General features: G+C 43.3%; 1 protein-coding gene across 4 annotated transcripts in view; it reads right to left on the bottom strand.

The window, feature by feature from the left end:
• Tpo (thyroid peroxidase) overlaps positions 1–24,962 on the bottom strand; it is a 78,326-nt gene that overhangs the window by 11,699 nt on the left and 41,665 nt on the right. For 2 of the 4 annotated variants that reach the window (NM_009417.3, XM_011243856.2), the window contains exons 13-16: positions 18,251–18,421; positions 11,702–11,833; positions 9,420–9,519; positions 7,737–7,860 (exon numbers count right to left, since the gene is read on the bottom strand). In NM_009417.3, the coding sequence (NP_033443.1) occupies positions 7,737–7,860; positions 9,420–9,519; positions 11,702–11,833; positions 18,251–18,421 (527 nt within the window). The remainder of the gene's footprint in view (positions 1–7,736; positions 7,861–9,419; positions 9,520–11,701; positions 11,834–18,250; positions 18,422–24,962) is intronic. The other 2 variants (XR_003950045.1, XR_872405.2) reach the window with 1 other exon arrangement.

Below are 24,962 nucleotides of genomic sequence, written 5' to 3' on the forward strand. Positions count from 1 at the left end.
CCTCCGTATCTATGGTAGTAACAGTGGGTCATAGCAGTGAAGCAGTAACAGTAACATAACTTCATCCTTCCTTTATGCTCCTTTGCAGCAACCCTGAGAGGCAGCTATGCCTCTTATCCACTTAACCCTAAACTCTACATTCTGTAACCTCAAAACATGCCCCTCCATCACCTCTTCTTAGCATTTCCTCTAGGCTCTTCCCAACAGTTGCCTAGCAACAGCCAGGTACAAACCTGGCTTATATATAAGAAGAACCATTAGCGCTCTCTCTCTCTCTCTCTCTCTCTCTCTCTCTCTCTCTCTCTCTCTCTCTCTCCCCTATGTTCCTGGCCAGCTTTCCCTCCTCTTTATCTCTCTTCTTTCTGTCCTTCTCTGTCTCCCTCCCTTCTCTGCCTCTACCCCCTCCTTTAGGTCCCAAATAAATTCTCTCTTATACTAAGCTGATTTCTCAGAGGGAACACTTTGGCATGGGTCTGTCCAGGTGCTCCCTTCCACCCCACCACCTCTGGTGCGATACCTCCGGTGCCTCTTTTTACTCTCTGGTGATACCAGGTGACTGCCGGTTCAATAACCACTCAGTCCTTCTCTTTGTTCTCACATATTAACATCTCAATTTCAAGAACCTTCTTCTGGTACCAAGTCAAGCCGTTCCAATTCCCAGTCTTCACAGGCTTTTCTAATCCATTCATGGTCCCTATTTGCCAACTCTATTACTTCCCCCAACTAATCCAATACACAGAGGAGAGTTCTCTACTTCCCTCCAAGTCTCACGCAGGGTCTGATGGGCTGTAGCCCTTCCAATCAGGATTGGGATTAGTCTAGCAGTCTCAGTGGCTGCTATGAGTTTGGCCACAAGCAGCTGGGGTTATAGTCTGTCTCTATCTCAGCAAGTATTCACCCAGCTAGAAGACACTATCCAGGAACCAACCCCTGCTCTGCAATTACTCCAAAACCATCTCAGTTCCCTAGCCTTGGTGGTCCTAAAAAGATAGAAAGGCCCTCCACTTACCAGCAGCTGAAGGGGAGTTACCTGCCTCTTCCGCAATAAAGAATACTGTTTTGTGTTAAAACCAACCTGGCCAGGTGGAAGAAAAGAGTAAAGACTTACAGGAGCTAGAAAAATCTCTTTGTCATCCAGAAGCTAACTCTTTTGTAGAACTCTTATTTTTGACTCTCTTGGGGCCCTGGCTCTTAAATCTCCTTGGCTCACTGATTTCCATATTCATCATATTAATGATTGCTCCTTGTCCCTTTGAGTTCTTTCAGGAAATAATTAGCAAAATTATCTGATGGTTGGTAATCTTCTGATAAAGTTTCCCTCCCCGGCCACCTACCATCAGCTATCAGCCTGAGCCCCTAAGGGCTCCAAAGTGGTCTATAGTTCATTAGCCTCAGATTATCCTGCAGAACTTGGGCAATGAGTGAAAAACCATGTTTCTGGTCATTGCCCGACTCCTTCTCTTCCTGGCCTTATGACTGACTGGTATTCCAGCCTTTCTGGTTCCTAACTAATGAAGTCCTGATTTTTGCTGAGAAGCAGTTAGAGGAGAGATTATATCTTTAGTCACCCTGTGTCAACAACCAAAAATGCTGGAAGGTCAGGTTCCAGGAACTTCCAAGTTCTGCCAGTTAGACAAAGGCTGACATTCCCTCTGGGACTTGAGAAGCTAGCTCCCACTTGCTAGAAGGAGCTAATCTCTTCATCTCTGGCAAAAGGGACAGATACAGGGCACTTCCATTAACACACAACTGTGGTGCCTATTAGTATATCAAGGTCCATGCTAGCCTCCAGGTTCTCTCAGCTCAGACTCAGAAATATACAGTTCGTTGCCACTGGACCCAGCCCACCACCTCTCTTTCTCCCAGGTACATAGTCCCTGAGGAACACCCTCCCCCCCCCAACCCCTATTCCCCCACTGCTTCTCACTATTTTCCTGAGAGACAGTTTTGAAATAAACTTTTCACTTTTTCACCCTTTCTTCACCACACCCCTCCCATTCAGGAAGTAGTTGCCAGACTAAGGGAAGGGGAGAGAGAGAGAGAGAGAGAGAGAGAGAGAGAGAGAGAGAGAGAGAGAGAGAACCCATCTTCATGGCTATTGATTGACAGGAGTACTTACCTACAGGAGTCTGTTTGACCTGTAGGTGGATCCAAGTCTGAACTCCCTGAAGCTTACATGAATTTAAAGTTTTAGATAAGTTAGCATAGCCATTGTTTGTAATCTGCACTGAAACCCTCATTGTGTTTGTTTGTAAACAGCTTGAGTCATAGGAAACGCTATAGTTTTGGGGTTTAAATCATGAACACTCCTCTGTCTACAGGACTGGATATGTAGACTGGACAGAGATGTTTTCAGCATGATGAGAAGTTCTTTGAAGTCTATACAACTAAAGGGAATTTAACAATTGGAGCTGATGACTATGATAATAGTAGACAGTACTTTACCAGAGCTAGATTAATAGCTTATCAGACCTCCAATGATTCATGTTAAAATTATGAACTTTTGAAGTCTTAATATAATAACAACAGCATACACAGAGTAAAAGAAATCTGAAACACTTCTCATTTTTCACATAAAAAATTAAATTATTTTCTTAGACCCTTGCACTTAGCATTTACATATCTTAAATCGCTTTCATGGACCCTCACAACTCTAAGTTTTCACTTAATACACAGACTTTTACAACTTGCATCTACATATCTTAAATTAATTACTTAGACCCTTACAACTTTCATAAACTCCAAACCTTTTCCTCCAATTATTTACCGGGGCACACAGCTGGTTGTTTACCCAGAGCAGTCATTGCAATACAAGTTCCTTTAAATAAAGGAATAGTAAAATTTTATGTTGAACCCTGCTGTGTGAGTTTATCTCTTTCAGAGTGATGGCTTCCAGCACTGTAAACTGACTGTGTCTGACTTTTACATAGGAAATGGGTTGACCTTGTAGCTGCAGCCTTGGGGGAGAAGCTGGTGTGCTTGCTGCTATTAAACTGATAAAGCCACCTTTAGCCACTAACATAATCAGAGATCTGAAAAGGATAAATTAGGGCAAGGAGTATAGCTCAAATGGCCTTTGCGTCAATTAAAATGACAAGAGAGGTACTCACTATCTAGACAGTTACCCGAGGCTGCCCATGCTAATCTCAAGGGTTTCATTGGGGGCAGAGTTTATCAGTCTTCTGGCTGTCACCCAGGACAGTATTAAGTCTCAGCTGCCAGACCCAGAAGGTTGGAGAGATTTTCCTGTGGAGGAGGAACTTGGGAAAACTACATTCCTTGGGGGAGGCAGAGTAGGCCAATTAACCCTACTGTTCTGTGTCTACAGTCCAGGGAGCTGAGCCCTGGAAGAGGGAGAGGCATGGAGCAGTTCATTTCCCAGTGGCTAGTGTCCCCACAATCCAGATGGGGTCATCTGTGCCCCATTGTCTTCTTTGGAGAGCTGGCATTTCTGTGTCTCATGGGAAGCTTTTTCATTAAGCACTTTAAATGCCACAGTCAGCAGACCTCAGAGGAGTTTGAGGACCATCTACTTAGTGGACCTGCTTAAACAACTTTTACTTATCTTTAGTTACTTGCTTCACTTTGAAAGCACATACAGGAAGCTAACCAAAGCCCATCCTTGTAAATGAGTTACATTTGTAGTTGGCATCACTATGAGCATAGTTCTGAACAGATTAAAAAAATTGATCATTTATAAGGTAAATGACCATTAACTTGCATGTCTTAATTATCTTTAACAGTCTACAACAAGTTAATAGCGTATATAATGATCAGGATTTTACAATTTTATCCCACTTAAACATTTGAATTGAAGACTTAGTTAAAGATCCTTTAGCATCAAAATAAAACTTTGAGCCATAAACACAGTGGCAAAGACATATATCTTCAGGTCAGTTTCTTCCAAGCTGAATAGACCTTAGGAATTCATAAGCCTTACTTATCAAACATATCCTATTTATCAAACATGTGTGAAGTTTCAGACCTGGAACAAGGGGCTGAGGTTTATAATTTACATACTGAAGTAGACTTGGCTTCCATGTTCTCCCAGCATCCCTTAGTCCTTCCTGGCATATGGGCCCTCTACTGAGAACTTTCCAGCCCTTTCTGCCTTTTCCTCAGAGTCTCTTCCTATAGCCCAGACATTTTGGTCTCTCCCCACTCTTTTCCTTCTCTCTGCGTGTACACTTTCTTTCTTTCTTTCTCTTCCCCTTTCCCTCTGTCTCCCTCCACACTGTGACCTCACTAAGCTCTTTCACGACCTGAGAGCCTGAGAGCAACTTCCCAATAAACCTGTGTTTATTGTATTTATACTTATTTTATTCTGGTTTGAATTGGCTCATTTCACCTACAGAGAAATAACTTATCAACACGTTCCTTTTAAATTTTTTTCTAGAAGTCTGATGTCGAACACAATTAATAAAGATATAAGTGATTAGTCACAAATCTCTAAGTCAGCTTTTGTTTACCAGAGTAGACCTTTATAACTTTAGAAATTTATAAACCTTCTCTATTAAATATTCCTTATTCACCAAACATATGTTCTTTATCTAAAATTTTCTAGAAGCCTGGGCTTGAACAGTTAGCAAAGACATAAGCAGTGAGACAGCCATCTCTAAAGTTCAGTTGACAAAAGCATACCTTTATAACCTTAGGAATTTATCATCACATAAAAATCTATCCTGTTTCCTCCTTAGTCTAAAGAGGAGATAAAAGGATGAGCAGAGGGTTCAGTAGCACTAAGAAGTTTTATGATTGTTGCCTTGGTTTGTTTATATCAAATAGTCATCTTAACTAAGATGGTGGTGAAGTTACATGTACCCTGTATACCCTTAGTAAAGATGGCTGCCAGCCACATGGTTGTTTCCATCCTGATGAAGTCATCAGCCAAGATGGAGGTGAGCAACATGGTTGCTATTTGAAAACATCTATTTTCCTAAACAAGAGTTGAATTCAAGTTACATAGACAGTATGCTGTCATGGGTCGATTTGTTTAAACAAGAGTTGAATCACATATGTAGGCTGCTATAGTAGACTAAGATTACCTGCATATAGGTTTTTTTTTAACAATTATCAGACATTTGTTACAAGTTTTAAGCCTTTTGTCACAGGTTTTACAGATTTTTTAAAAGAAACAGACCCAATAAACTTACAAATCCTGAGTTAAAGAGTTTACACAATAGTTTTAAGAGATTTTGTTTGAGAGTAGAGCAAAGAATTTGTAGAGATAAAAGATTTTAAGACTGGAAAGTAGAAAAAGCTTAGAGGTAAGAGGCTTTTGAGAATGTAGAGCAGCAGAAGTTTATACAGAAGAGATGTGGGGGCCATTTGTTTGTGCAGTGGCAGAGGTTGTTACCATATGAAAGAATTTGGAAATCAAGTGTGCCATTTTTAGCCATTGAGTTGTAGTGAGAACAATGTGCTTTCAGTAAGACAGCAAGGGTTTAATGAAATCTCTGAGTCCAAGGGGGGAAGAAGAAAGGGTCAGAGACAGGAGTTCTACTAGATGAAAGTTCCAATAAGTTCCAAGAGGGAGCTAAGAGAAACAGGAGAACAGGGTCACCATGAAGGACAAGGGTTGCAAGCAGGACCTCCACAGAGTGAGGATTCCAATATGGTAGAGACTCAGGGGGGCATAAAGAAGCTGAAGGGCTTAGAGAACACCCCCTAGTGAGGAGGTGAGGAGACCCCAGAAAGAAACATATGGGGAGAAAGAGAGGATGGGAAAGAGAAGGGTGTCTTGGTGACAAAATATTCAACCTGAGTATCTCCAAGTGGAAAGAGAAATGTCCCAAATTATAGAGGAGAGTCACCCCTTTTCCATTGATGGGGACCAAAGGGTATGAGAAAAACATCCTGGCACATCAGTGTGGCTTTTAAAGTAATAGTAGGCAAAGCAGGTGGCTCTGGGGTGATAATTACCTAGGAGAGAAGAACTTAGTGGATAGAGCAGGTAGATGAGAAAGCAGCTGAAGATGTGGACTGGGAAAGGCTTTTAGGAAAGGGGAAGATTTGAATAGAGAAAAGGAGTAAGTTGTCTTAGCAGAGAGATCGCTCCAGGAGCCGGAGAGATTAGTGGACAATTATTGAGTGTGCAAGGAAAGATGACAGGTTAGAGCAAGTAGAGGGGAGTGTAAGCATGTTTTTGTGCACTTGTGCAAAGGTTATCCTTGTATTGTTCAAACGTTGATTTCTCTGCCCTCATAACTCATTTCAATCTGGACACATGGCATTGTAATGCTTATGTCAAGAATCTCTTGTCTCAAATTTGTATAAACTTTTTTTTTAACCACTTATTCTCTGCCTTGTCAATAAATGCTGCTTACTCCATGGCTGGGTAGAAGAGAGAATAGGGTGGAAGGAACTCCCACCAGCCAAGGGAAGGAGTAAGGGGAAGAGGAGTTGAGTTGAAGCAATGAAGAAGGGGGTCCAGGGAGAGAGAGAGAGAAAGATCATAGAAACACACCTGAAGCCCAAAGAGCCAGGCCAATAAGAAGCAAGGATATTGAGATCATGGCTGGCGGGTAGCCAGATTAGCTTAGGAGGTGAAGATAGAGCATTTGGCTGCCCAGATATCGAGGTGAAGTATTAAAATAGATGCTAATTTTTCCGTGTCATTGTATTATATAGCTAGGATAAAGATATACAGCTGCGAGATTAATTCACTTACACTTATATTACAATAATTAATTTTATAGGGCAGAAGCAGCTGAAGAGTTAGACTCTAGAGCTTGGAAACAAATATGATGGTGGCGGAAGCCAACAGAGACAAATGATTCACACACGCCTTAGGGGTGTCAGATCAGGAGATTGGCTTGGTTAGGAGTGGCTGAGCTGGTTAGGGTACTCATATATGCCTCTTCTGGATTTTAGCACCAGATGCATAAAGTAAGGATATGACTGCTCACAGGTATGGTTGAGGGAAGGTTTTTGTCATAGATATGAGGGAGAACACAGCTAGAGGCATCTGGGAGAGTCTAGAGCAAGGAATGAAAATCAGTAGTAGACTAAACATGGCCAGTAGACTGAACCAGGCCATGAAAGGAGAGGGGGAGACACACACACACACAGACACAGACACAGACACACACACAGACACACACACACAGAGAGAGAGAGAGAGAGAGAGAGAGAGAGAGAGAGAGAGAGAGAGAGAGAGAGAGAGAGAGAGATTGAGGCAGAGAGTGAGAGAGGAGGACCAAAAGAGAGTGGCAGGGGGTGGGGCAAGAGAACCAAGAGAGGGAGGGGACAAAGAGCCAGAAGAGCATATGGCCAGAATTATACAGGGACTGAGAAGCTGGGGGAGGGAAGCCCCTCCATGAGCTGGAGAAGTTTAGGGTAGGGGTGGGGTGAGAAGAGCTAGGAACCCAGCCTGGACTCTCTAACAGGTACTTGCTATATTGAGAGGACCCAAGGCTAGCATGTGCTTTGGTATGATAATAAGCATCACAATTAGCCATTAGTCCCAAGTTTCTTTTGAACCTGGCAGTTACCTGGCAGTTACTCATCTGTACTTCTTAAATAGTAGGCTCAACTTCTGACAAATTATCAGTCGTTGAAAAATGTAATTAGTGTGAGAAAGAAAGTCACAAGGATTGGAGTGCAGGACAGCACAGGGCTCTGCATTACACAGCTGTATGGAGGGCACCCGTGCGCAGATGTAGAAGCAGCTGATAGTCTTAGGACATCCCTGGGATCTGGGATGGGGCGACAGACCCCTGCCCGTGTGTACTCACCTGTCCAGTGTCTTGAGCTGCGGCCTTGTGTGGTGAAATCCCCCTCCCCTGACTCTTTCTGCATCCTGACTGGGTGGTCACTCTCTCTGTGATCGGCAATGTGGCTTTCTTATCAGCATGTGTCCTGTGAATAAACACACATCTAGTCAATGTTGCCAAAACTTAGAAGACCACTCCAGGGCCTGAGACCACTCTGTTCCACAGGAGCTGGGCACAGACAGAAACGGTAGCCACCTCTCTGGACGTAGAGTCAGGGAAGTCACTCAGGGGACCACAGAGAAAGACTTTCTCTGTGGCATCCTTCAGATTGTTAAATGGTAACCTGACTCCAGAGGAACCAGTGGAGAGTGGGGTTTGTGGTTTTTGGCAGTGTCAGGAGTTCTAGGCATAGTAGTTAGCAAAACCACTCATTGTAGCTTGCGAAAGCTGCATCCCTGCCTGACCCTGCCTCATTTAATTTATCATGCTTTTAATTATTCAAGAAATGTGTTCATCAAATTGCAGAGCCTGCAAGGAGAAACCAATTTGCAAAGCAGAGGCTCGCTACTCAAATGCTTCCGTTCTTGTTAATAGCCTGTCACATCTGCTGCAGCTTTAGGTTTATAAGCTGCCCCGTGGACATGGAAGGCCACGTCACTGTCACTTCACAGAGCCTATCTACCTGATAACTCTTCACTCCCATGTGCATGCAAGTGGTTTTGTGATACATGAGGAAGAGTTATGCTTTCTTCCATCTCTGTCTGTATATTCCTCTTCAGAAGGAATTTGGTTGTATGTACAATCCTAGCTCTCTTACAACAAAATAATAGTTTTCTATAAGATTGGTGATGATGGTTTAAAGAAATGCCTTTCCAAGAAAATAAAGTAGGACCTGATCCTGTTTTCTGGAACCCTAAAACAAGCTACCAAGCCCCACTTAGTGTGTAAATATCGTTACCGGAGGATGCAAGATGTATGAGTTGTGGTTAAATGTGTGCTTGGGAAAGAATGCTATGAACTTTAAAAGGGAAGTTTTTTTGTTTTTTGTTTTTGTTTTTTTTTTTTTCAGAGACAGGATGGGGGAGAGAAAATGGAAGAAGGGAGAGATGAAAGATGAATATGGGGCAGGGAGAAGGAGCATGGTGAGAGGGAAGAGGAAGGGAAAACCTGACACAGTCTAATTCAAGCTGGACACTGATAAGGTGACAGTCACCATGGCCAGAGACTTGGGATATGTGCGAGCCACTTAGTGGAAGAACCACTCATAATGCCACAGTTTCCTGGGAACACCTATGCGATGCTCTATATGCTATGGATCTGTGTCCATCCTCTACCTTATCCTGTTATTCTGGAGGCTAACCTTGCTTACTCAGACAGCACAGCTGCATCCTGACTGTCCCCACAACATTTTATAGGGCCCTGCCACAGTGGTTGATGGGTAGTAACTGCCACAGCTTGCCACCACTCTGGTCATACAGTGGTTATGAGCATGATCTGGGTTCTTCTCATTGAATAAATGCAGTTCTGTCCCTATCTTGCCTACTTCGCTTTTATTACCTAAACCATACCTGACAGTCTAGTCATCTAGCCTCTGATGTAGTATTGGACTTTCAACTTCTCTCATGACAGGGGAGCTTTGAGAAGAGCTATACCCAGAGGAGAGGAAACACCCCGTGTAGGAACTAGGCAGAAAGAAGAACTTACCACCTGCAAATTACTATCCAGGTGAGACTGGCCAAACCACCAATGAGAAGTGCACCCAGTGCAATGGAGACCCAGGATGCCCGAGGTAGCCTGCCAGAATCTGTACAGGAGGACACAGGTCAGCAGATCTTCCCAGCAGGGCCACAGGTCCCCACCTGGCTGGCCCCTAGCTCAACTCATGGCAAAAAAGCTGTTTAGATAATATGTCCTTCTCTGAGTGAATTGAAGGCAGAGAGAGCTGGCAGGGACTGTCCCTTAATTGGGAGAGAGGTTCAGGTCTAGTGATGGCCACAGTTCAACAGTGACAGCCACAGTTACTAGGACAGTGAGCTTCTTAAGGTTCCCAAAGGACTCAGATGGGACATGACAGAGGGGACACAGCAGCTGCACCTGAAGAACACAGCATAATACTCAGCCTGTCTTCATACGCATTTGCAAAGACTGTGGAATTCAGTTAGGGTCCAGGAAGGCAGAATGTAGCCATGGGCAGTTAGAACTTTTGGAGGATCTAGGGATAGACAACAAATTTCCCAGTGGTCTGTCCCACATAGAGACAAATCGAACTAGTCACTGGGAGTTAGAGAGCAAGAGGCAGAGCCCTTGAGCCAGCCTAGCCAGGGACCTGCAACATCTGACCCTGGAGTCTGAGCAGATGTTGCTTTCATACCTCCTGTGCTGCTGCCAAGTTCCTAACCCAGTGACTTCCCACAATGAACTGTCTGAGGCCAGCAGCCCTTCCTCCAACTCTCTGCTATCACAGCCCTGCCATAGACTCTTGTCGGCTGCTAATCACTGGCTCCTTGAGATTGTTAGAAACCACCCAGCAGAGAAATGTTTGTTTTCTTAAGTCTCACATACTGTGTCCAGCACTGTAAAAGGTGCCACACCCCTGAGGCTATGAGGACTAGTCCCAGCAGCAGGCTGCAGGGGTTGGATCAATGCTGGCTAAGGTTGATTCTGAGTGAAAGAGGAGGCAGCCGAGGCCTGGTAGCTTAGACTGGCTTTCCAGCTGGGACCTGTATCCCAGCTGTTCTCTCTCTAGAATCTGAAAATCTCTTGGAAGCTGGAACACCAGTGTTTCTTAAAGTTGAGCCTTGGAGTTTAAATTTGTCAGTATCTCTTTCTTTCTTTCTTTCTTTCTTTCTTCTTCTTCTTCTTCTTCTTCTTCTTTTTTTTTTTTTTTTTTTTTTTTTTTTTTTTTTTTTTTTTTTTTTTTTTTTGGTTTTCTGAGGCAGGGTTTCTCTGTATAGCTCTGGCTGTCCTGGAACTCACTTTGTAGACCAGGCTGGCCTCGAACTCAGAAATCCTCCTGCCTCTGCCTCCCGAGTGCTGGGATTAAAGGCGTGCGCCACCACGCCCCGCCAGTATTTCTATTAAAAACTATTTAGACAGCCTTCATTCTCTACCTGGCTTCTTTCCTGTACACTGCCTTACCAAGATCTCTCTATCCTTCCGTAGCTTGGACTTGGCAGTGTGTTAGGCCACCTACTGTCACTTAGCCTGTACATGACTGTAGAGTCTCAGGACTTGGCCTGTGCACTGTGCTCGGCTCTATGAATCCTTTGTGCATGTGTGAAACCTCCATATCTTGTCACTCGGGAATGACTCGGTCAATTTCAGCCTCGATAACACCTTCAGTCCCACACTTACAAGAGCCATTTGTCCATCTCTTGTGTTTCTGGAATCTGTGCTCTTTGGTGATAACACATCAAATGAAGAAACCCTGTTCTCAGCACTTTTCTGGTCTCAGTGCTAATCACTCAGAAAGGAATTCTGAAGACGTCTTGGGTAGAGCATTAGAATCGCAGACAGATGCCCTTTAGCCGACTGACAGCCTCAGGAGTTTCATTCTTGGCCCTTGGAGCTCTCTCGTGGGATGAAGTGAGGTTAGCCATGTTTCTGGGCCCGTAGGGAATTAGGATGCTGACTCCAGTGGTTTATGGTTCGCTTTGGCAGGTTTCTTTCTGAATTAGCTCTCTTGAATTTACAACGGTGCATACAGACAGAAGTGGCCTCAAATTCTGTTCTACACACTCTGTAGAATGATTTGCATCAAAAGGGTGTTTCAGACACGCTATTGAAAGCTGTAAGGATGCCATTCCTTGAATTTCTCTAGGATCTCATTGTCCACTTGATACTAGGCAAGGTGAGCTTCAATTAGGCACTTGGGAAAGTTTGGGGTCACCCTCTAGGAACATAACGAAAGTCTGAGAACCTCAAACACATTATTTTTCCTTATTTCCAAGAAATGGGCCAACAGGCACTGCCAGGAAGCCACTCACCTATGCAGGTCTTCTCATCCTCACCTAGCACATAGGGGTCTGTGCACACACACTGGAAGCTTCCCTTGGTGTTCTTGCACTGTGCAGAGGGGTGGCAAGGTGGGTGTGTCAGATCTGCACACTCATTAACATCTGCAGGAACAACTCACAGTCAGTAACAGGGAAGAAAGAGCCCATGTCCTCAGCTCCATGTAGCAGCCTCTTCCAGGTTACCTAGGTCCACCCTTGGTCTCAAAGACACCAGTGTCATAGCCTTGCCACTTTCCCAGTTGTTTGGCCATCTCATAATTCTTTTGTTTGAGGTAAAGCACCTGCAGAGAGCCTTAGTCCTGGTTCTGTGGCCAGGCCCATCTCAGCAGTTCCTGTGGCTCATGGTGTACCTTTGTCCCTGCTTACACTGACATTCCGGCTTCCAGTAGCCTCCACTGCCTTTTCCTTATGAGCATGTATCACTGTATGAGACTCTGTTGCTAACTGTAGACTCAGCTCTGCCTCCGTGTGAGGCACACTGTGCTTCTGGGAGGTAATGGATGACAGACAAATACTATGCCCTCCTCTCCATCGCAATGCATCTGGGGAATCTTATTCTTACTTTTCCTGTATGCTTTTTGTTTTTGTTTTTGTGGCTGCTTCAAGGAATCACCACAAGCTGAGAGCCTTAGAACCTGGTCCCCTTTCAGTGCTGGAGGCCAGAGCTTACTGAGATGTCAGCCACCAAGGCTCTCCCTTTTCCTTTTCTAGAACAACTCCGAATGTGTCTCATCTTGTAGACTCATTGTGGTGTTCCCCAGTCCTCTCCAGTTGTCCTGATGTCTTTTCATGTAAGGACACTGGATCCTGGGTGAAAGCCACCTAGAAGCATCTGAAAAGATTTTATTTTCAAATAGGGCAAAATCCTGAGATACTGATGCTTAGGACTCGGTCATGGCTTTCTTATGGGCAACAGTAAATCTCAGACTTAAAAACTTCTGTTTATTCTAAACTGAATCAATCTAGGATCTAGGGAATTTGAGACCATACACATTCTGGGCTTTCTCGCAGATGATTAATCCTGAGGTGTGTGCTGCAAGCCTACACTGAGTAGAAATTTGTGCTTCCTACAAAGGAAAGAGAAAACATGTTGAGGCTAGCTAGCTACCTTATTAGAACTCTAGTGCAACCTGAATGGAAGATCAAAGTGTCGAGTGCCTAATAAAATTTTGGTTTTATTCAAAAGCTGTAGAATGTGTCCTCAGATCACCATGAGCATATCTTCACAGATCTGTTTATTACTGAAAGCAGATATAGAAATAGATGCACTTATCCCTTAGGAGGGAGAGAGCGGAGCCAGGGAAAGCATCCAGCAGGCCAAAAGAAGGGAAGAGTCTCTGGGGAAAGGGCAGTCCAGTCCCTGGGCTGACAAGTTCAGGACAGAGGGTGAGATATACCAGCAATACCCTGTAACAGGTAGGGAATAGGGGATGCTAGGAGAACCCAGAGGCCAGGTCACTTTGATATGTTACCTGAGCCAATTGTCCTGTGTTTGAAACTTGGCACATACGTGATGAGCCTCCCCAAACAGTGAAATCAACTGTGACCAATTACTTAACTGCCCAAGACTATGGGAGATATTTTATCCACAACAGTACATTCCACTCTTTGTACCCCATAGGCTGATGGCCATATCATAATGCACAATGCATTTAGTCCAACTCTGAAAGTCTTCATAGTCTTTGAGTTTTAACATAGTTTAAACATCCAAAGTCTGCATCTTTTCTGAGACTAAAGGCAATATCTAGTCTGTAACCCCTGTAACTCAAAATGCAAATTGCATACTTTTAATACATAATGGCCTAGAATATACACTGCCAGTCCAAAAGGGAGGAAAAGGGTATGGTGAGAAAAGAATGGACCAAAGCAAGACCAAAACTCAATGGAAAATACCAAATTCTGTAGCTACATGTTTGATGTCAAAAGGCTTAAACATATCTGTCTTTCCTCTTTTCTGTGTGTCTGCCTGTCTGTCTATCTGTCTCTTACTACCTGTGTCTTTGTCTCTCTGTCTCTGTCTCTTTCTTCCTCTGTCTTTGTCTCTCTGTCTCTCCCTCTTCTACCTGTGTTCAGCTCTCCTGGGCAGATACTCTGCTGCTGTGGTATATGAAACATCTTGTTATCTTCACTGAAATACAGGCTTCATTTTCACACCTTTATGCAATGGCCTTTTAGGATCTCTTGATCTCTTAAGGACCTTCACGTAGGGACTCCCCTGCCACACACTGTCTGACCTCAGTGGCTCTCTGAGATTGTAGGGGAAGGTTCCATGACCTCTTTACTCTCATATCTTTCATGATTCTAAAACCAGAACCATGTGAATAACACTGGAAAGTTTCCTACCAGCCTGCAATGGACTCTAGAGCCCTTGAGTCATATGAGATTTCCTTTCGTCCTCCTTACTGATTTTCATTAGAGACATGCATAAGAGTGATTACTAACAACCGTTTGCTAGAATCAATATTAGGGTGTCTTAAATCTCTTTTAACAAATAAATTAAACCATTACCTTTAAATTTATTCCCAGGCAAGTTCTTAGGACAAGGGCAGAAAGTGACCACAATTTTACCATATTATTACAATAATGCTCTCTAGCCCAGTTACTAATGTTTTTCTCCTCTAGAATCTCTTGGCATGGGCTTCCACAGTCTATAGCACTCTCATCATGACTATCCTCCAAGATCCTAATAAGAGGGTCATTAAGCCACACTACAGCATTCAACTACTTTTCTAGTCCTAAGTTCCAAGGTCTTCTACATTTCTCCAAAGCCCAATATGCTCATGTCTGGCATAGCAACAGCCCCTTCATAGTACTAACAACATCTGCGTTCATTACTTTCGCATTACTGTGATAAAATACCATAATCAAGGCAACTTGTTGAAGGAAGGGTTTACTTGTGCTGATGATATCCATCATGGTAGGGAAGTGTAGCAGCAGGCAGGCATGGTGGCTAAAACAGCTGAGAGCTCACATCTTGAACCACAAGTACCAGAGAGCAAAACTGGAATGTCACAAGATTTTGAACTCTCAAAGCCTGCCCCTATTGACACACTTTCTCCACCAAAACCACATCTCCTAAGACTGTCAAAACACCACCCGCTGAGAGTATAGGTGTCAACTCATTCAAGCCATCATAGATGGATTTTAGAGGCTAAATGGGATTTGAACAGAGAAGATAAAATAATCTCATTGGATTTTCTATGTCAAGTACTGAAGCTTGTAACTCTTCCTTCTGTAGCCAGTCATGTGGATTCACAACTGGCTGGAGACTGTTTAGACACACATTGATAGTCTATCATTCTTTAAAGGCTTAGTTTGTTTCCTTGTAATTCCTTCTTTGGATACATGTAGTTAGGAGTAAGATTTAGTGTAGACACCTGTAAGTGTGAACATTTTTGCACCTAGAAGGTTTCCTCAATGCACCTCCATGATTTGTGTACAAAATATTATAAAGACAGGATGGCAGAAAATATGGATTGTATTCATAAAACAATCAGTCTCTCTTTATTCCCTCTTCCCATCTTGCTCTGCAGAAACTCCTGCTGTTATAAGGTCTCAGTCCTGCCATGTTCTTTGCAAGCTCATGAAGACCTTTATCTGTGCATCCCACGAAAATGGGTACCGTTTCTTCTGAATAAATCAGAATGGATTCTCATATAGACATACATACGACTCTGTCACTTCTGTTTTCGTTCAGTAGAATATCTTGGGTAAACTTGGTCTACAGTACTAGCAGACCCTCCTTAATGTATTCAGCATGGTATTTCATGGCGTGCTGAAAGGGCACTAGGCCTTGTTCTTGATGTTGTACACTCATTAATCAATTTAAACAGACACCAAAGAGCTGGATCCCACGACTATTCTCACTGTACATTTGAAGAGTTGGAGGCAGGAGTAAGCTGAGTGACCTTAAGGGGCAGAGTAATTAGCTTCTGAAAGAGCCAATCTGGTGTGAAGCTGTGGAGTTATTGCACTGGAGAAAGAGGTCACAGTCAGTACTGCCCAGAGGGTGCCTCACTCCTAACACACTTGGCTTTGCAGTGACTCAGAGACCAGGCCAATTTAATCTCAGAACCGTTGGCCCTGTAAGGCTGCTGGTCTGAAAAGTTGGATGTCGGGTCTTCTGCTCACCGCGTCTACACTATGAGCTCACTTGTTGCATTTGAGGCCATGTCACCTGATGCTCCTATAATTAGAAGCACCCAGGAAGCTTAGAAATTAAGCCAATGGTAACTGGTAACTAAGTCCTTAGTACCTTGTGACCATTAATTGTACCACACAACTTCTTTAAGTTTAGGAAGCTAGGCACTCTAGAAGTAAAGAGTTAGGATAAAAACAGCTGAAGGATGTGGGCTGGCGATAAAAACCCCAGTGACCTCTATGACATAAAACTGTCTGGTGGAAGCAGGATGGGTGTCCTACTTTTAAATTTCATCTAAGAGGAGCCCTGTGAACTATTATGTCAGCTCATATTCAGGAGGTCCACCCAGGCAGGCTGAGAACAGGTACAGGTTTCCTTAGCCAGGCTTTTGCAGTCATAAATCTTAAAGCAAACAGCCTGAATGAGGATGCAAAAGTTCAGATTTTTAGACAAAAGGAAGTAAGGTGTACAGGCTAAGATATGAGCACCCCAGGGCTGGTCAACCATAGAATATCACTGTGCCAAACCCTGGGGACTCTCAGCCTAGTGAGACACCACCAGTGGGGAGAACCTGCAATTCTAGTAAAGTGAGCATTTTTTGTTTAATTGCTAAGCCAAACCAGCATGAAAGCTTTGAGGTTTGTCATAATGTTAATGAAGATTAACTACAAAATGTGATAATTCAGAGTGATCAAAGTAGCAGGTGTCAGAAACAACACCTGCACACAGATGTTGCCACTTCATAGAACATCTGGTCTTCTATCATTCTTTCCACGGGCATTCTGTCTTCTGGGAGAGAATCTCTGTGTTCTGAGTAATAAAGTCCTTGGCCTTGTTCCTTGGCCCACTGTGGCTCATGATCAGATCCCAAACGGAGCTGGGGAGTCTGTCAGCTCTGGGCCTTCACAGCCCACTTTCTACTGGTACAAGTCTGGGGGAGTGGAATTGTTGGTTTACATCCCAGGATCCAGGTCAGATTGGTGTATTCTCTCAGTAGCTTTCATCTCTTACCCGGAAGGCTTCAGACCCATTGATTCCTGGGCAGTTCACCAGGCTGCCAGACAATTTTCCTATCTCTGCTTCCTCTCTTCCTTGTCCTGGTCTTAGACTACAGTTATGCACTGGGGGAACCCAACATGACTGTCTGCCATGGTGTGCAGAACACAGGAGTCAATCATGGCCAAGGCTGAGCCTTGACCCTCTTCTTCTTTACTATTCAGGGTTTAAAAATGATTAGCATTATAACCTTTCAAGAAAAAAACACTCTGGGTTTCAAAGTTAAAATGACATGCTCATCCTTGTGCCAAAGGAGATGTAAACTGAAGTTCACCCTCAGAAACTGGATGTGGGAGTTAAGAGGTGTCTGTCATGTTCACAGAGTCATACCAGCTTTCCAGAGCTCTTAAAAAGAAAACAAAACTTTTGGATTTTTATCTCTGTTTGCAAACCAGCCAAGTCCTTTCATGATATCACCTCTGCATTCAGAGACTTTGCTAAATGTCCCCCATTCTGTGGGAACACTTGGAATGCAGGCTCTGTCTCCTGTTCAGGAATCTATTATTGATGTGGCTGACAGACACTGAGACGATACATTCTCTCTAAAAGCAGGGCCACTGTGTTTTTTTTCACTGCTCCATGCCCCTGGCAGAAGTGCTACTTATAGGAGGCAGATTTTAAGTAAAACTGAAAGATTTTACTTAAAATCTTTCCCTAAGGTATCAATAAGTCTCACTGGCAGGGAACTAGAGCCTGGGTGTATCCTTTCTCACAGACTTGTCTCTGCAGACAAAAGTCAGGACTCAGGCTTTTCCTCAAGAGGTTAACACTCTTGCCAGCTTCCCAGCCATATTGGGGGCGATTCCTACTCTGCACAGTCATAAGAGAGAAGTGGGTGGAGGAAGTCAGGGGAGACCTTACAGTAGGACCTGAGAGTGCCTGCTTCCTTCTGCTCTCAGGAAATTGATTTCCTGAGCCGGAGGAGGCCAAGAACACAGCTGGGAAGGCAGTGCGCCAAGGCATGATTGTTCTGGGTCTTTCTATGGGTCTCACCAGGAGTGAGAACCTTCTCTGCTATTTCATTTGGGGAACAGGGTCTGAAAATTCTGTCCCTAACCTTGTCTAGAACTTATTAGCTCCTTTTCTTCACTCCTCGTTGAAATCACCATGAGTCCAGATTTGACGTGACTGTCTCCATGTTTTGCCATCTGGAGAAAGCAATGCGGTATGGACAACAGAGAGACATTCTTTCTCCTCAGTGCCAGATCAGCTCTAGGGATACCTGTGCTCAGAGTAATGCTTTGGTGAAGGATCTGATGTTTTCCACAGGGAAATAGATTGTTTGGTAATTACTGTTAACCACACCACATGATACCACTGACCTTTACAGACAGGAGGTTCGGAGTCCCATCCCTTCTGGGTACATGTGACCTGCTCCTGGCCCTGCAGCTTGTATCCATGGAAACAGGAGTATACAAGCACCAGCTTCCCAGACTCTTCACAGTGCACAAAGTTCCCATTGTCCACCTCCTCTGGGAAGACACACTTGTCATCTACGGAACGTGGAAGGTCAAAATGCAGTAAGGCCACCAGAAAGAAAGACTCTAGACCACCAGCCCTACTGTGGGCAGAGTTGCACCTCTTCATTAACACTTTACACCTCAATACCCTGTATCTGCATAGCATTACATTTGGAGATGGAGGCTTCAGAGAGGTTTCCTTGGTCATTTCTTAGCCTGGGATGGAAGTGGTTAATAAGTTTGTCTGTGTGTCATTCTCTTTTTTTTTTTCTTTCCATTTTTTATTAGGTATTTAGCTCATTTACATTTCCAATGCTATACCAAAAGTCCCCCATACCCACCCACCCCCACTCCCCTACCCGCCCACTCCCCCTTTTTGGCCCTGGCGTTCCCCTGTTCTGGGGCATATAAAGTTTGTGTGTCCAATGGGCCTCTCTTTCCAGTGATGGCCGACTAGGCCATCTTTTGATACATATGCAGCTAGAGTCAAGAGCTCCGGGGTACTGGTTAGTTCATAATGTTGATCCACCTATAGGGTTGCAGATCCCTTTAGCTCCTTGGGTACTTTCTCTAGCTCCTCCATTGGGAGCCCTGTGATCCATCCATTAGCTGACTGTGGGCATCCACTTCTGTGTTTGCTAGGCCCCGGCATAGTCTCACAAGAGACAGCTACATCTGGGTCCTTTCGATAAAATCTTGCTAGTTTATGCAATGGTGTCAGCGTTTGTTTGCTGATTATGGGGTGGATCCCTGGATAAGGCAGTCTCTACATGGTCCACCCTTTAATCTCAGCTCCAAACTTTGTCTCTGTAACTCCTTCCAAGGGTGTTTTGTTCCCACTTCTAAGGAGGGGCATAGTGTCCACAATTCAGTCTTCATTTTTCTTGAGTTTCATGTGTTTAGGAAATTGTATCTTATATCTTGGGTTTCCTAGGTTTTGGGCTAATATCCACTTATCAGTGAGTACATATTGTGTGAGTTCCTTTGTGAATGTGTTACCTCACTCAGGATGATGCCCTCTAGGTCCATCCATTTGGCTAGGAATTTCATAAATTCATTCTTTTTAATAGCTGAGTAGTACTCCATTGTGTAGATGTACCACATTTTCTGTATCCATTCCTCTGTTGAGGGGCATCTGGGTTCTTTCCAGCTTCTGGCTATTATAAATAATGCTGCTATGAACATAGTGGAGCATGTGTCCTTCTTACCAGTTGGGGCATCTTCTGGATATATGCCCAGGAGAGGTATTGCTGGATCCTCCGGTAGTACTATGTCCAATTTTCTGAGGAACCGCCAGACTGATTTCCAGAGTGGTTGTACAAGCCTGCAATCCCACCAACAATGGAGGAGTGTTCCTCTTTCTCCACATCCTCGCCAGCATCTGCTGTCACCTGAATTTTTGATCTTAGACATTCTGACTGGTGTGAGGTGGAATCTTAGGGTTGTTTTGATTTGCATTTCCCTGATGATTAAGGATGTTGAACATTTTTTCAGGTGCTTCTCTGCCATTCGGTATTCCTCAGGTGAGAATTCTTTGTTCAGTTCTGAGCCCCATTTTTTAATGGGGTTGTTTGATTTTCTGAAGTCCACCTTCTTGAGTTCTTTATATATGTTGGATATTAGTCCCCTATCTGATTTAGGATAGGTAAAGATCCTTTCCCAATCTGTTGGTGGTCTCTTTCTCTTATTGACGGTGTCTTTTGCCTTGCAGAAACTTTGGAGTTTCATTAGGTCCCATTTGTCAATTCTCGATCTTACAACACAAGCCATTGCTGTTCTGTTCAGGAATTTTTCCCCTGTGCCCATATCTTCAAGGCTTTTCCCCACTTTCTCCTCTATAAGTTTCAGTGTCTCTGGTTTTATGTGAAGTTCTTTGATCCATTTAGATTTGACCTTAGTACAAGGAGATAAGTATGGATCGATTCGCATTCTTCTACATGATAACAACCAGTTGTGCCAGCACCATTTGTTGAAAATGCTGTCTTTCTTCCACTGGATGGTTTTAGCTCCCTTGTCGAAGATCAAGTGACCATAGGTGTGTGGGTTCATTTCTGGGTCTTCAATTCTATTCCATTGGTCTACTTGTCTGTCTCTATACCAGTACCATGCAGTTTTTACCACAATTGCTCTGTAGTAAAGCTTTAGGTCCCGCATGGTGATTCCACCAGAGGTTCTTTTATCCTTGAGAAGAGTTTTTGCTATCCTAGGTTTTTTGTTATTCCAGATGAATTTGCAAATTGCTCCTTCTAATTCATTGAAGAATTGAGTTGGAATTTTGATGGGGATTGCATTGAATCTGTAGATTGCTTTTGGCAAGATAGCCATTTTTACAATATTGATCCTGCCAATCCATGAGCATGGGAGATCTTTCCATCTTCTGAGATCTTCTTTAATTTCTTTCTTCAGAGACTTGAAGTTTTTATCATACAGATCTTTCACTTCCTTAGTTAGAGTCACGCCGAGATATTTTATATTATTTGTGACTATTGAGAAGGGTGTTGTTTCCCTAATTTCTTTCTCAGCCTGTTTATTCTTTGTGTAGAGAAAGGCCATTGACTTGTTTGAGTTAATTTTATATCCAGCTACTTCACCGAAGCTGTTTATCAGGTTTAGGAGTTCTCTGGTGGAATTTTTAGGGTCACTTATATATACTATCATATCATCTGCAAAAAGTGATAATCTGACTTCCTCCTTTCCAATTTGTATCCCCTTGATCTCCTTTTGTTGTCGAATTGCTCTGGCTAATACTTCAAGTACTATGTTGAAAAGGTAGGGAGAAAGTGGGCAGCCTTGTCTAGTCCCTGATTTTAGTGGGATTGCTTCCAGCTTCTCTCCATTTACTTTGATGTTGGCTACTGGTTTGCTGTAGATTGCTTTTATCATGTTTAGGTATGGGCCTTGAATTCCTGATCTTTCCAGAACTTTTATCATGAATGGGTGTTGGATCTTGTCAAATGCTTTTTCTGCATCCAACGAGATGATCATGTGGTTTTTGTCTTTGAGTTTGTTTATATAGTGGATTACATTGATGGATTTTCGTATATTAAACCATCCCTGCATTCCTGGAATAAAACCTACTTGGTCAGGATGGATGATTGCTTTAATGTGATCTTGGATTCGGTTAGCGAGAATTTTATTGAGGATTTTTGCATCGATATTCATAAGAGAAATTGGTCTGAAGTTCTCTATCTTTGTTGGATCTTTCTGTGGTTTAGGTATCAGAGTAATAGTGGCTTCATAAAATGAGTTGGGTAGAGTACTTTCTACTTCTATCTTGTGAAAAAGTTTGTGCAGAACTGGAATTAGATCTTCTTTGAAGGTCTGATAGAACTCTGCACTAAACCCGTCTGGTCCTGGGCTTTTTTTGGCTGGGAGACTATTTATAACTGCTTCTATTTCTTTAGGGGATATGGGACTGTTTAGAAGGTCAACTTGATCCTGATTCAACTTTGGTACCTGGTATCTGTCCAGAAATTTGTCCATTTCGTCCAGGTTTTCCAGTTTTGTTGAGTATAGCCTTTTGTAGAAGGATCTGATGGTGTTTTGGATTTCTTCAGGCTCTGTTGTTATGTCTCCCTTTTCATTTCTGATTTTGTTAATTAGGATTTTGTCTCTGTGCCCTCTAGTGAGTCTAGCTAAGGGTTTATCTATCTTGTTGATTTTCTCCAAGAACCAACTCCTCGTTTGGTTAATTCTTTGAATAGTTCTTCTTGTTTCCACTTGGTTGATTTCACCCCTGAGTTTGATTATTTCCTGCCGTCTACTCCTCTTGGGTGAATTTGCTTCCTTTTTTTCTAGAGCTTTTAGATGTGTTGTCAAGCTGCTAGTATGTGCTCTCTCCCGTTTCTTCATGGAGGCACTCAGAGCTATGAGTTTCCCTCTTAGAAATGCTTTCATTGTGTCCCAAAGGTTTGGGTACGTTGTGGCTTCATTTTCATTAAACTCTAAAAAGTCTTTAATTTCTTTCTTTATTCCTTCCTTGACCAAGGTATCATTGAGAAGAGTGTTGTTCAGTTTCCACGTGAGTGTTGGCTTTCTGTTATTTTTTTTGTTATTGAAGATCAGCCTTAGTGCATGGTGATCTGATAGGATACATGGGACAATTTCAATATTTTTGAATCTGTTGAGGCCTGTTTTGTGACCTATTATGTGGTCAATTTTGGAGAAGGTACCATGAGGTGCTGAGAAGAAGGTATATCCTTTTGTTTTAGGATAAAATGTTCTGTAGATATCTGTCAGATCCATTTGTTTCATTACTTCTGTTAGTTTCAGTGTGTCCCTGTTTAGTTTCTGTTTCCATGATCTGTCCATTGGTGAAAGTGGTGTGTTGAAGTCTCCCACTATTATTGTGTGAGGTGCAATGTGTGCTTTGAGCTTTACTAAAGTTTCTTTAATGAATGTGGCTGCCCTTGTATTTGGCGCATAGATATTCAGAATTGAGAGTTCCTCTTGGAGGATTTTACCTTTGATGAGAACAAAGTGCCCCTCCTTGTCTTTTTTGATGACTTTGGGTTGGAAGTCAATCTTATCAGATATTAGGATGGCTACTCCAGCTTGTTTCTTCATACCATTTGCTTGGAAATTTGTTTTCCAGCCTTTTATTCTGAGGTAGTGTCTATCTTTTTCTCTGAGATGTGTCTCCTGTAAACAGCAAAATGTTGGGTCTTGTTTGTGTAGCCAGTTTGTTAGTCTATGTCCTTTTATTGGGGAGTTGAGACCATTGATGTTAAGAGATATTAAGGAAAAGTAATTGTTGCTTCCTGTTATTTTTGTTGTTAAAGTTGGCATTCTGTTCTTGTGGCTGTCTTCTTTTAGGTTTGTTGAGGGATTACCTTCTTGTTTTTTCTAGGGCATTGTTCCCGTTCTTGTATTGGTTTTTTTCTGTTATTACCCTTTGAAGGGCTGGATTCGTGGAGAGATAATGTGAGAATTTGGTTTTGTCGTGGAATACTTTGGTTTCTCCATCTATGGTAATTGAGAGTTTGGCAGGGTATAGTAGCCTGGGCTGGAATTTGTGTTCTTTTAGTGTCTATATAACATCTGTCCAGGCTCTTCTGGCTTTCATAGTCTCTGGTGAAAAATCTGGTGTAATTCTGATAGGCTTGCCTTTGTATGTTACTTGACCTTTTTCCCTTACCGCTTTTAGTATTCTATCTTTATTTAGTGCATTTGTTGTTCTGATTATTATGTGTCGGGAGGAATTTCTTTTCTGGTCCAGTCTATTTGGAGTTCTGTAGGCTTCTTGTATGTTCATAGGTATCTCTTTCTTTATATTTGGGAAGTTTTCTTCAATAATTTTGTTGAAGATGTTTGCTGGTCCTTTGAGTTGAAAATCTTCATTCTCATCCACTCCTATTATCCGTAGGTTTGGTCTTCTCATTGTGTCCTGGATTTCCTGGATATTTTGAGTTAGGATCTTTTTGCATTTTCCATTTTCTTTGATTGTTGTGCCGATGTTCTCTATGGAATCTTCTGCACCTGAGATTCTCTCTTCCATCTCTTGTATTCTGTTGCTGATGCTCAAATCTATGGTTCCAGATTTCTTTCCTAGGGTTTCTATCTCCAGTGTTGCCTCACTTTGAGTTTTCTTTATTGTTTCTACTTCCCTTTTTAGGTCTAGTATGGTTTTGTTCATTTCCATCACCTGTTTGTATGTTTTTTCCTCTTTTTCTGTAAGGACTTCTACCTGTTTCATTGTGTTTTCCTGTTTTTCTTTAAGGACTTGTAACTCTTTAGCAGTGTTCTCCTGTATTTCTTTAAGTGATTTATTGAAGTCCTTCTTGATGTCCTCTACCATCATCATGAGATATGCTTTTAAATCTAGGTCTAGGTTTTCGGGTGTGTTGGGGTGCCCTGGACTGGGCGAAGTGGGAGTACTGGGTTCTGATGATGGTGAGTGGTCTTGGTTCCTGTTAGTAGGATTCCTACGTTTACCTTTCGCCATCTGGTAATCTCTGGAGTTAGTAGTTATAGTTGACTCTGTTTAGAGATTGTTCTTCTGGTGATTCTGTTACCGTCTCTGAGTTTCAGTGCTCAGAGCACTCTCTGCTGGCAAGCTCTCTTACAGGGAAGGTGCACAGATATCTTGTTTTTGGACCTCCTCCTGGTCGAAGAAGAAGGCCCAAAACAGGGCCTCTCTCAGAAGCTGTGTTGCTTTGGCAGTTCCCAGAAGCTGTCAGCTTCTGTGGTGCAGACTCTCACCTGTGCAGACTAAAATCCTAAGTTCCAGGGAGTCCTGGAACCAAGATGGTGACCGCTGCTCCTGAGGCCGAGGCCGTCTCCCGAGCCAGGCGGACACCTGTCCTCTGGTCCGGATGGTGGCCGGTTATCTGCGGCCCGCCCAGGCTGCTGCCTCAGCGGCTCTGTGCTTCTGGCCGTCCCAGAAGCTGTCCGGTTCTCTGGCGCACCCTCTAACCTGTTCAGACTAATTTCCTAGGTCCCGCGGAGTCCCGGAACCCAGATGGCGACCGCTGCTGCTGAGGCTGAGGTCGCCTCCCAAGCCAGGCGGACACCTGTCCTCTGGTCCGGATGGTGGCCGGTTGTCTGCGGCCCGCCCAGGCTGCTGCCTCAGCGG

Source organism: Mus musculus, chromosome 12, assembly GCF_000001635.26.
Source record: "Mus musculus strain C57BL/6J chromosome 12, GRCm38.p6 C57BL/6J".
NCBI classification, from domain to species: domain Eukaryota; kingdom Metazoa; phylum Chordata; class Mammalia; order Rodentia; family Muridae; genus Mus; species Mus musculus.